The sequence below is a fragment of the Phaethon lepturus genome, unplaced genomic scaffold (assembly GCF_000687285.1).
Source record: "Phaethon lepturus isolate BGI_N335 unplaced genomic scaffold, ASM68728v1 scaffold22321, whole genome shotgun sequence".
In the NCBI taxonomy this organism is placed as follows: Eukaryota; Metazoa; Chordata; class Aves; order Phaethontiformes; family Phaethontidae; genus Phaethon; species Phaethon lepturus.
This window is the reverse complement of record NW_010515842.1, coordinates 9,903-22,590: the sequence shown is the minus strand read 5'-3', so window position 1 is coordinate 22,590 and position 12,688 is coordinate 9,903. Positions and strand designations below refer to the sequence as shown.

The 12,688-nt window shown below is 39.3% G+C and overlaps 1 protein-coding gene across 1 annotated transcript in view; it reads right to left on the bottom strand.

Moving 5' to 3' along the window:
* The window catches only part of TFG (TRK-fused gene), a gene marked incomplete at its 3' end in the record, with an annotated part of 20,977 nt that overhangs the window by 939 nt on the left and 7,350 nt on the right, over nt 1–12,688 (bottom strand). Inside the window, exons 3-7 of the mRNA XM_010295901.1 lie at nt 11,638–11,721; nt 10,558–10,704; nt 8,581–8,748; nt 6,114–6,254; nt 1,626–1,715 (exon numbers count right to left, since the gene is read on the bottom strand). Of these exons, the coding sequence (XP_010294203.1) occupies nt 1,626–1,715; nt 6,114–6,254; nt 8,581–8,748; nt 10,558–10,704; nt 11,638–11,721 (630 nt within the window). The remainder of the gene's footprint in view (nt 1–1,625; nt 1,716–6,113; nt 6,255–8,580; nt 8,749–10,557; nt 10,705–11,637; nt 11,722–12,688) is intronic.

Genomic DNA, 12,688 nt, shown 5'->3' with positions numbered 1-12,688 from the left:
CAGGAATGGATCCTGCTCTTGGGGTACATGGGTTTGAACAGAGATAACACTCATGGGGACAGCAGGAAAACAAACAAAACAAAATCCTGGGAGGCAAGATCTTAAAAGGCTGCTGTCACTAAGTCCTCAATAATAATTAAAAAAAAAAAAGGGCTGTTTCTGAAAGATTAGGTTAAGTGATTGCAAAACAAGTTAGGAGAAACAGAGGAGCCCCAGATCAGTTTTGGTGGCGTTTCATTCTTACTTGACATTGATTAGAACACAGAACTCACACTGCACTACCACGTTCGCAGGAACTTCGCCAGTAAAATAATGGATTAGATGATGGCAGGATATGACTAGAAAGCTATTGGAAACTCACCCCGCCCCAGTTTTTAAAGCCTAAAGAAAGTCAGATAAACCCTTCTACTCCCAACAGGCTTGTTACTTCTTCCGAAATGAGACTGTCACTGCTTCCTAATTACAAATGGGGGGGTAAGAACTCTGCAGAGAACAAGATACCATTGAGAGACTCAAATCAACTTCACACGGTGTGCGGAAACAAGGGCCAAGGCACAAACCTTCAGTTCCAACTTAGTCTTGTGTTCTTATCCCACCTAAACATGGAATTTCTTCATAAGCTCCAGAAGTGTTCCCAGCTATGTAAAATTGATGCACTCTCACTGTATATATATTGCACATCGAAACTAAGGCCATACAGGCTGTATTCTGAGTCCCCTAATGGTATGGGAGTCTTTTGTTTAGTTTAAGGAAGATTGTTTAAAACAAGGAATGGTAAATACTCTGTATCATTTTCTAAAAGTATTAAGCAACTTGCAATTTATTACAGAATCTGCTGTTACAGATTCATCCCCGTACTTCAGCTGGATGATGATTCCCAGCATAGACTACACATTATTAGGCACCAGCTGCTTCTGAAGTAAATAAGTGAAAGTTCTGAAGTCAAGTTTCATTTGGGTACAGGCAAAAGCCAGCTTTTCACATTTGCACATAAAGCGCTAGCGCACTAAAACGTTCTTCTGCTAAAAGTCCCCTGGCACCGTTCCTTGAGGTTATGAGCAAAATCACCAGCTAAAAAAAAAAAATCACTTTAAAGTTTCTCTGAAATTACAGTATTTATAATAACTAAGGGTTTACTAAGTGACAGCTATCATCAGTGTTCACACCACTACATTTTGTACCTGGAGATCATTCTGGATGAAAGAGATAGGGGCCATCTTTATACACCTCTGATATTTAAGAAAGCTAAACTGGGATGTTTTAGTCACGTACTCGCTAGAATCCCAAGACTGCAGAAGTTAATACTGAAGACTGCTCATACTTCAGGCAATTCATTTTGCCTACCTTTCTAACCGTGCATCCTGGCGATTAATTAAGAAGTCTGCTTTCGGTCACCATCAAGTAGGATTGAGATACCAAAACTCCAACTATGTATTAAAAATATAGAGCCCTTCAGCGTTCTCTTACTGGTAATTTTTGCATTGTGCCACTTCCCATCAGAACCACAGGCACTTGGGCCGCTCAGTGCCCTAACGGGCCCCACGGGATCAGGAACCAAAGCTCATGGGGTCAGGCGCAGCAGAAGAGGTCCCACAGCTCAACCGCCATTTGAGCAAGCTGCTTACCTGGGTACTGCATGCCGTACTGTTGCTGAGGCTGAGCCTGTGGCTGCTGAGCAGGATAACCAGGCTGTTGGTACTGTTGATACATCTGACCTATGGATTAAAAACGTGTAAATTGAAGCCCAGTGCTCTAGCTGTATTATAAACACACCCTGAACAATATCCAAACAGTTCATAAATCACAGAAACAAACCTTCTCACACCACATACATAAAAACTTTTTAAAAATATCTGAACACAGTGAAGGTTGAGTATGTGTTCCTTCTCATTACCAACTGAAATTAATCTACAGATTTTAGCTTCTGAATCACACCCTTCTGAAGACGAAATGATGTTTATCTACATCCAACAGAATAAATAGTTCTAATCTGGTACATGAGGCTTACTATTTCACATTTTCAGAGGATGCCAGAAGCCATGCACCTTCATCAGTGCTACTCTGGTGGGTAACAGAGCAGGAATCTTTAAAATGTCTTGATAACTGCTCCAGAACTTATGCTGTAAATTAAGAGTACTTCAAAAAAGTTAAACATGTCCACTGATGGTCTGTTTATATTAGGTTAAGACCATTTCTGCATCAAAGTACTGTAAGCAGAGTGGTACATCATTTATTCTGACCACATTTTCCAGATAAGTCATCCACCTTTTGGTATCTGACTTGCTGTAAAAGCCAAGTTTTCTTAAAAGACCCAAGGGGTACACACCCTAAAGCAAAAATAAAACCATACATTCTTAAGCTTGGGTATTCAAATTCAATGCTATTTTTTCCTAAATTCACTGTTTCCAACTTCTTGGCAAGAAAAGCCAGAATATTTGTTTAGACTTAACCTATGGGCCCTGTTTAGGCTTTCTGCTTCTGCTGTTTTTCAATTTAGTAACAGGCACAGTCAAAGAACAAAAACAATTATCTGCCAAAACTAAAGCTTAACTGAACTGGAGCAGACATGGAAACTTTACTATTATAAAGTGTTACTGTACTATTATTCATTCTGCAAAGATCAGCAGACCGTATAAATATACTGTAAGCTGTATCTTCTGAACTGCACCAAGACAAAAGCAACTTGGCTCTGCTCCAAGTCATCCCAGACCCCTGTGCATACTGCTTTAAAAGAACTCCTTATTTCTTCTTTTCTCTGTGTTACTTGCAGCTGACAGCAATGGAATTTTACATTCACACCAAGGTGTTTAAAAATATTTTGTATTACTGCAGTTGTTCAAACTTTTATTTGGTATGCAATTATTGGGATGAAGAGAGTGCTAAACACAAGGCTTGAAGAGAATTTAAGCCTGTAAGCTTGATAAGTAAGAATGAGAAACTCCGAATGCATGTTTTCTGCTTCTTAAACTCAGTTGTTACAGGGAAGCTCTGGGAGAACAACCAGGAGGGAGGCTGCCTGTCTCGGGATGGTTACCTAGAGGCTAACAGAGAGACCACACTGGCACCTGCCGGACACCCCAGGTAAAGGGATGTGAAAGAAAGAGCATGGAGTTTTTCCAAAGCTTTCTGAGAAGGCTTGCTGTCTTCACCAGGGTTGAAGCATTAGTGAGGAGCTGAGAGGTGTTCCAGTGCTGTTCAAGAAAACATTCTTAATTTACAGCCACGAATGCAGTCAGGGATCCTATGGGTCCCTAAACACACAGTTTTCCCTCTCACCAGATTTTTGCTCTGGAAACAAGACAAGCTACAGCATCAGTGTCTGGTTTTGTACTTGGCAGTGCTTATTGCAGTCAGGGATTCTGCCAGCATTTACCATTGTTCCTGTGCACCGAAACAGCCGTTTTAGCTTGGTTCAGAAAAAAAGACCTGATAGGTATATTCATAGAACATTCACTCCCCTGGAAGATCATGAAGTGCTTATGTGAATGAACTTTTACATCTATTTTCAGCAGAGACTAAAACAGCGTCCAGATCTGTACGTAATTGGTTCTTGTATGTGTTCAGCAATGGGATTCAGTGGTACAAAAGCACAGGCATGCCACAAGAGACAGCACTATACACGTCTTTGTTAAACTGATTTAATTCAAAACAGTGAACACTTAAAACTTTATCAAGGGAGGCAAGCCATTCGTTAGTATCAGCACATAGAGGTGAGGTGACATGGTATTCACAAATAACAACAACTAATGACCAGTTATGACCATCATACCATCATTTATTGGCAAAGAAAGATGTTCAAAAATAATCCCAGATACACCAGAATGATTGACACATGATTGGCATCACCATTTTACTTCTATCCTCAAAATACTCGAAAGATGGAGGGGAAGCACAGCTGGGGGTGTTTTGGTGTTTCAAGAAGCAAACCAGTATTTTAAAACTAGTTTTAAAACTGGTTTCTAACAAGAACATGTGCTGCACCAGCAGCGTCACTTGTGTGAGTCAATCCTGTTGAAAACCTAACCATCAAAAGGTACCCAAAGTTCTGGCTGTGCCACAGCCCTGCACTGGTTCTCATCTTGGCTGCTCAAGCGCCCGACAGGAGCGCCCGACAGGAGCGCCCGACAGGAGCGCCCGACAGGAGCGCCCGACAGGAGCGCCCGACAGGAGCGCCCGGGTCCCCAAATCACCACTGGGCTGAGGTGCTATCAAATAGTGAAGTACAGAAAGCTATTCCATGTTTCAAAAGGAAAATCTTTGAAGACTTTGGATAAAAGCAACTTGGTTTAATGCAAAAGTCTCAGAGGTTGATAATCACACATATATTACCCTGCTTTGGTAAGAAACTGCCATTTACTATATGCATGCAATGCACAGCATAAGCACTCCTACTAGTATTTCTGATGAACGAAGTGCAATAATGACTTCTGATCTCTTCAAGAACTGAACCATCCTATTTTATCCATAGATCGAAGAAAATGTAACAAATACTTAACATATTCCAGTGGCAATAATAAAAACTGCATAAGCTACAAACCAAAACCTTCATAATTACTGCTGTTGTACTTTTATGTGCAAAAAAGGACTTCAGCAAAGATGTAGCACAGTTCAGTGTTTAAAAAAAAAACCAACAACCAACCCTGTATACTTTCCTTGACCAAAGTACAGAAAAATCATTACATCTACTCTGATACATAACCCTAGACAACTTCTTTCCCAAGTAAGATGAGTTTTGACAAAACAAGTACTTTTTTCCTTCCCTTCCCTGGTGTTAGCAGCCATTCAGGATTCCAACCTACTTGCTTTTAAGTGTTCCACTTTCTTGTTTCAGTTCTAGTTTAACATCAACACTTAAAACCTTATACCTGATTGTATTAAAGTAAAAGTCAAGTAAAAAGACTAGATTTATAAAATGCAAGTTCAGTAGCTGAGAATATTATGAAGTTTTCTGGATGCTGACAGAAGAACCTGAAGCACTTTTTTTCCCAAAGTAACTTACACACACAAATGACAAACAGTTCTATCTTTAAGCTACAAAGAAGTCTCTTGCTGTCTCTTTACTAATTCTTACGGAAGCAAGCAAAGAAAAAAAAAAGTTGAAAGCAGCAAAACAAGTGTTTTATAAAAGTCCACTGCAACCAATAGCATTTGTGCCTGCTTAAATATTATACCTGACTACAAGCTGCTCAATCAACATGCTACTGATGCCCTTCAGGCAAGACATTCCAGGTGACTGTGGATACTGTGATGGCCCTAAATAATGCCTCTCACACATCTCGGCATTATGTCAGCATGGAAAACAGCAGAGGATTGTGACTCTTGTTTCTACACTAATGCAGAAACAACTTGATATTGCACTGCATATGGAGGTAGAAATACCAAAGCAAGTCATTCCACAGTTTCATCCAGAACTATGCAGGTCTGAAGGCTCAGTGCTCTTAGAAAATATCAGTGGAAAAATGATGCCCAAATGCAGCAAACCTCTGCATAACTTTATTTTTAGAAGTCAAATAACATGTAAAAGGGCATAGTACAAAGGAATCTAACACAGGAGTTAAGACCTTAAGCTTTAAAGGAGAGCCAACTGAGGCTCTCCAGGGTTACACGGGAAAACTACAGTTCATGAGAAAGTTACAAGGCTTAACCTGACAAGCACAGAGCATACATAATAAAGATGCAATGCAATAATGTCTCTGTTTTGGTAGATAGAAATGATGAGTAAACATTTTTAATTCATAGCAGAGAAGCCAATAAACTGTTGGCTGAGTGAAAGCTTGACAGCACACAGGGTATGATACAAATGTTCAGACAGCTTTAAAGTGCAGCGTATGTAAGTCTGCCTTACAGTAAAGTGAGCACGGATGCAAGTAGAAAACAGTACCATGAAAATCCTCCTCATGTTACAGCACCTGCCCTTTTAAATAAAGCCACTGCTCCACCTGCCGTTTTCTATGTCGAACAGCACGTGCGGAAAAAAGTTCTGCCTAGTGGCAGGGATGAATTTGTAGTTTGGAGTCGACTTTGAGTGTGCTAATTAGAAGTCACAACTACTGATCACTCTGATTCAGATACTGCCATTCACGTCTTAAATAGCAGAAAAACATGCTGCTTACCTTCCACCTGACCAGTTTGTGGCTGTGTTCCGGGGTAGGATGGCTGCTGCGCCTGAACACCAGGGGGGTGGGCTGCAGAAGAGGAGGAAGCAATGCTGTCCGGTGTTCCCGATCGCTCTTCTGCAGGGGCACTGGGTGGTCCTAGAGGAGCAAGAATGAATGGCAGTATGCGAAATGAGCTGAGCGTTTGAATAAAAAGTCTAATACAAGACCATTCCCTTGCGAAGTTTTTAACGTTTTTTTCCAGTTTTCCATAGATTTACATCTGAGCGCATCATGCCCAAGCTAAAATTAAATATATTTGCACATCTAAACTCTTCTTTGAAAATATTTGGGGGTGGAGGGCGAGGTGGGGTGGGAATTTTCCACCTGTCTCTAGGTCACTCAAATCTCATCCTTCCAAGCAACCTGGCCCATTTGTGGGATAAAACCCTCCATGACAGCATGTTTTTTTTCCACAGCTTCAAGGGTTAACCTTACACACGTACACTGAAGACTTGCTACATTTGGACAGAACATGCACCTGTGTAGCTATTCTTTCTCATCTTGAGCAAAGGTGAAAGGCTGCGTGAAACTGTTCAAATGCACTAGTGTTTTACTGTGGCCCACATAGGCCCAGGCAACAAAGTGTTTTACCAATAGTCATACAGCATGTGAACAAAAAACCTCTAAGGAAGGTGTTAAAATCATGCTCTCGAACAGGATATGGCAGGCTTCAGTCTAAAAGCAATTGTCTGCTTTGATAATTCTGAAAACATTCCACCTAGCACCCAAAGAAAGCATGGAAACTGAGAATTCAGATTTTCTCTACATTGGTGAGAAATTCTGAAATATGCATGTGAACAGGTACAATACAGTACAATTAAGTGCAAAGTATTTTGTTAGAAACAAGGGAGCTTAAACCTGGACCTTTCCAGCTCTTAGCCATATGAATGCTACCTATGAGCCACTACTTTCAAATATATGCTTGAAGTTAAACACAAGTATTAGAACTGCTGCAAATTCACTTTTGATTTTAAGAACATTTACACAATATAAATATGCATCTGGCAAGCCCTTAAGTGTGTTTTCATGTTACCCTTATTAGAGGGAAAATTAATATAATCTGCCTACTTCTGGTTTTGCCTTTACATACATAACTGCAGAACTACAGCTTTCAAAATGGGATTTCTTATATCCTGCTTAAAAATCCTCTATTAAGTTCTTTGTACATTCAAAGCATGGTCAAGTCAGTTCACTCTATCAGAAGAATTATGGAGACATAAGTATTGAAGTATCACTGATGCTATGATCAAAGCATTAACTGACACTGAGGCTTTGTACCAAAAGACAAAGCCATTCCTTCCAAAATTAGCTCCAGTTTTCCACCAGTTATACTTCTTACTCTATCACTTCATTGTTCAAAGGTAGCCCATTGTAAGTTTTCAAGTACCATCAAACTTTTACTGGTGGTGACAATACCCAACATGTGCTGTGGAGGAAGAGATCACTCAGTAGGCCTGATCCACAGACCAGTACCCCTATCTGAAGACAACCAGTCTGCCTGCGGGTACAACTCTCGATCCTGCAATCACACAGTGCAGATCTATTCCTATCACTCCACACTTTTGCCAAGGCAGCCGTTCTGTAGAAACAAGCTCCAGTTGCTATCAGTTTGCCTGTCTGCATCATTACTTCACACATCATATAAAATTTACTTGCTCTAAAGTTGAGGGTACATAGCAAATACTGTTAGCTAATAGCAGTTTTATTTTCAGGTTTCAATGCTACAGTAAACCTTGCCAGGCCCACACAGATCCTGTGCAAAATCACTTCTCTATATTCTGCATCACACTCCCTATTACGCTCCACATTGCTTTTATAACTTCAGTTATCCTGTCTTAAGTTGACCGCATTCAGTTTCATATAATCAGTTTTTATGTATTTAGCATTCTACTACTAGGTGGGACCTAGTCACACAGCTCTTCAAGAATAAATGTAATTCAGACCAGTATGTTACTCCTTTCTGTTAACAGTAAAAAAGTTGACACTATTCACTTTTGAAATGAAAAGGAGAAAAGGCAGGGTCATACAAAACATTCTGACTGACCCAAACAGCAGAAGCACAAGCCAAGAACATGAAGGGCAAGATCAAACCCTAAGGTAGAGCAGTGAATACCATTTTCCTGTCACTGGCAGATACTAATTAAGTTACTCTACACAATAGCTTTAAATAATTAAAATAAAAAATTTTAAGCCATTTTCTACTCCAAGCTAAAACCAACAGCAACACTTCAACATTTTGTATACAAAATAGCAAACACAGTTACACCACCTTAACATACCAAGTTTTAGAATTCTAAAAAGAAACAGTGAATAGAGGACACAGCTTAATACATCCAAAATACAAATGCTTTGTTACAGATCAAGATTTGAGTCACTGATTATGAACAGGTTTTGCTTTCCTCTTCGTAAGATGTAGTCTTACCTGACACCTGATCATCTGTCAAGCCAAATGCTGACATGACATTCTTGCTGATTTCATCCTGGTTCTTTAGCGGATCAAATGCAGACATGCTTGCTGCTATAACTTGAGTAGATGGCTTCACATTAGAGTCAGCAGGAGCAGGCTTTTCTTCCCTACCATCTACAGCATCTACAAACCAAAATGCCCAGTTATTAATTCTTAAGAACTGAAACATCATCATACATATGTATTGCACTACGGCAACTTTAAAATTGCATAGTTGTGAGCTTTTTAAAAATGTTTTGACCTTTGAAATGCTTATGTTAGGATAACAGTGATGAATCAATAATGTATCTGAAACTGTGATGAACCACAAAGCTTAGGTTTCATTGCACAGTTACCTAAAAATACACTGACACTGCACAGTATCAGTATCACATGTCACTTTGTCTTAAATACAAAGGTACAAGGCTCCTGCTTCAAACAAATTGTGCTGGTATGACTTGCTCACAGAGAATTCAAAATCAAGGAAACTTGTAGGATGGGTTCCAGTTTAATATAGTGTTTTATCAACTGCAGTTTTTCTTTTGTTCTATCCCCTTCTCCCCAAATTCTAACATAGTAGAGTGCTACATTTTCTCTTAAAAACAAAGTGCAGATAGGGTTTAGACTGGCTAGTCCTGTTTACACACTAAGATCACCACCCTTACCTCCTTCCACATGGTTTATAGCCAGAATCCATGGCATTCCACTGAAATTAGTAATTGCTTATATTGTAGAAACAGGGGCTGTGACTTTTTAAACAACAAAGCCAATAAAACTTCAAAGCGTAAAATACAAGAGCAGCATTTCCTAAAAGAAAGGCTGGAGTTCTTCGTTCACCTCTTTACTCAGAGGACTGTACTCCATGACTTTGTCATTTTTTTCTGTGTCCAGCTTACCCAAAAACTGTAGCTAAGCACACAGAAGTATAGTTCTTACAGTAAAACAGCCCTAAGCTAGGAGATCAATTCCTCCAAACTGGGAGAATAAGACTTCCTTCCCCATTTTACCCTCCACCAATAATCCTTTCCCACCCCTACTTGCACCCTTGTGCTGCTTACCCTGAGTCAGCTCTGATGCTGGTCTGAGCTCAAAATGTGGGGATTCAATTTCCTAACCTGGCAAAAAAAGTGGATATAATTTTTGCTGAATTTGCTTTTTACCGTTTTAGTGAATCAAACTTGCTTAGCAACATGACAAGATAAGCACCAGAGCTAGCCCAAAGTAAGCAGTGGGAGTGCTAAGCTGGGAGCAAGAACTCTTCAGCAAGAACAAACTATTAATTCAGCTCAGAGCCCTCTCAAAATGTTGTCGTGACTCACAAGTGTTAGTTACAGTATTTCCATACATTGCACAAAAACTCAGACTTTGAAGTTTTATTCCTACGTTAACTTAGTGCTTTACTGCAGATAATTTGAATAAAAATTCTGCCTCTGAAATAACTGAAGCAGCATTACAAATTAAGTTCTGAACTGTTGGGATCACCCTGCACGGCTCGACCTTAAGGAGAAGGAGCTGTGGCATTGAGAAGCTGGTAAACAGCTGGATATCTGCATGGCTCGGCCTTGAGGAGAAGGAGCTGTGGTAAACAACTAAGAAGAAGCGAGGAAAACAGGAACACCTGCAAGCAGCGAATCCTGACTGTGAGAGAGGCACATGGACAGCGCGTGATATTTTGTATATAGCCAATTGCAATAATGTGCGTAACAAGCTGTAACCAATCATGAGTGTGTGCACAGTGAGCGAAAATTATGATATATATTGGAGTCAGACAAGACAATAAACGGCTTCGGAATATAACTCTCAGAGTTGTGAAGTCCATCCTTCTCCCGCACTGAACCATCAAGCAACAATTAAGAATGTTCACAACCTGTATTCAAGCCTCCATTTTTCACATTGTTAAACAGCACACAACTCTCCAAATCAACCCAAACAATTATCTGCCAGGTTGCCTACCACTTTCAGGCAGATTAGTGGAAAGCCCTGGTTCAGCTGGTGGTTCCAAAGAGTCCAGTAAACGGTTGACTTTATTGCGAAGTTCTATCAGCTCTCGACGCAGGTATTTCACCTGATTAGATTCTAAGGGTCTTGGTTGTCCATTCACTGCAAAACAGCAATTAGATACATTTAAGACTACAGTAACATTTTGACATCCAGTTTAAAATTATAAAAAAAGAATTCCCAACTTTTACTTGCTTGTAGCATCATCATCCTCTGTGGAGTTTAAAGTGACAAAGTTTAGCCAACACAGACTAAACTGTTGGACAAGGCTCCGAGCAACCTGATCTAGTTAAAAATGTCTTTGCTCATTGCAGGGGGGTTGGACTAGATGCCCTTTGAAGGTCCCTTCCAACCCAAACTACTCTGATTCTATACTCATTCTAAAATTTACTGTTCCTTTAATATGATCTCAGTTCAGCATAATTCACGGTACCAGAACTGCAGAGTAAAGTCTGCAGTAAGTTTCTGCATTGATTCCTCATTTCCATTAATATACCTTGAAAAATACAAGTATCACACTTGTTTGTGGCAAGCTCAAAGGCTGCTTGATATTCCTTGGAACTATGTGCTAATTTACGAATAGTAGCTTGAAAATAAAGAGCTATTTTATAAAAAGGCCAAATCTATTCAACTTTAAGCAATTAAGGTTAGTTTTTAGCAGTGTACTAGTAACACACTGCAAGATAGTCATCATCATAAATTTCTCATGCACCTGTGAAGAAAACCTTACAACAGCTAGAGTGAGGAAGATAACACGGAAAGTAACATTAAGAAAAAAAAAAAACGTTGACCATATATATGTATGCCAAATACTTTAAGCAATCTTATAAAAAGAAATAATTTCAGTTTCCGTAAGTTCAGAAGTCACATGAAACATCAAGCAAGAAAATAGATATCATGTATTAATCCAGTATTTTTAACTTACTGATTTCATTCTTCTGAGGTGACAAAGTTTTTAGTATCTTCCAGTGAACTCCACTGCCTGAATTTTAATAAAATTTATTAAAAAAAAGACAAACAATCTTCTATACTTACCAAACAATGTCAGCTTAAGTATCCTACTGCATTGAATTGCAAAGGAAAGATCTGAGCTATCAAAAATTGTTATAAGATCTCCATCTGAAAAGAATATGAAAAAGTTACATTAAAAGCAAAGCCTGTTAACCACTGAACTTCAGGCTAAGCAGAAGTGTTACTTCATTACTCAAAAATAGCTCTCCCTATTTGATTCTGAAGTGTCTAGGAAAAACGTTTATTATTTTAGTGCAAGAGTCAGTGTGCAGGGAAATTATGCACAGAAGACAGAAGTATGACTGGCTCCAAAAGGGAACCTTCTGACATTAGTCCTTTGAAAGTTCCATATAGCTCATCATTCTTTTCTGTTTATATACATGATGAAACATTAGAGCTAAGAGTTCAAAGTCCAACACCAGAAAGAATGATGCTGTCAGTTGAAGTTATTATGCCTCTTCCAAGTGGCTCCAAAACCATGCTGTTCATTAACAGAGAGGAGAGGAGAGACAGATGGCACAAGCCAACCCCAATTAAATTTTTAAAAAACAAAACACGCACACTAAACAAGGGAAAATTTTAAGTGACTAGAACACTTTCTCAGGTTATACTCAGAACACTGAGGTGCAAGACTGAATTTCAACAAGGGAATGATAATCAAGTTCCTGTGTAAAAAAGAACAGCAAAAAATATCCATCAGCCTTAACACACAAATAGGAATGAAGACCTGAAGGTGTCAAAGTCAGAAGAAAGCTTTTCTCTCAAACCAGGAATTTGACATGAAGTCTCAACTCTTAGCTATTTATTTTTCTGTGTCAGATTTCAGAGGAACTCCCATGCCAATGCATTCTAATGAATTTGCACACTGCCATCAGTCACAGAAACTATATTAAGAACTGTATGGGATCCTTTATTCTTAAGATACAACGAGTTATGCATAAAGCACTGAACACCTTTAATCCTATTAATACCCAAAAGAAATACCAAGTTCCCATTAAGTCTCGTGTCTCACAAATTTTAACCTGAGTCAAGAAAATCCATATGAACATCCTTCCTTACTCGAGAAGATCACAAA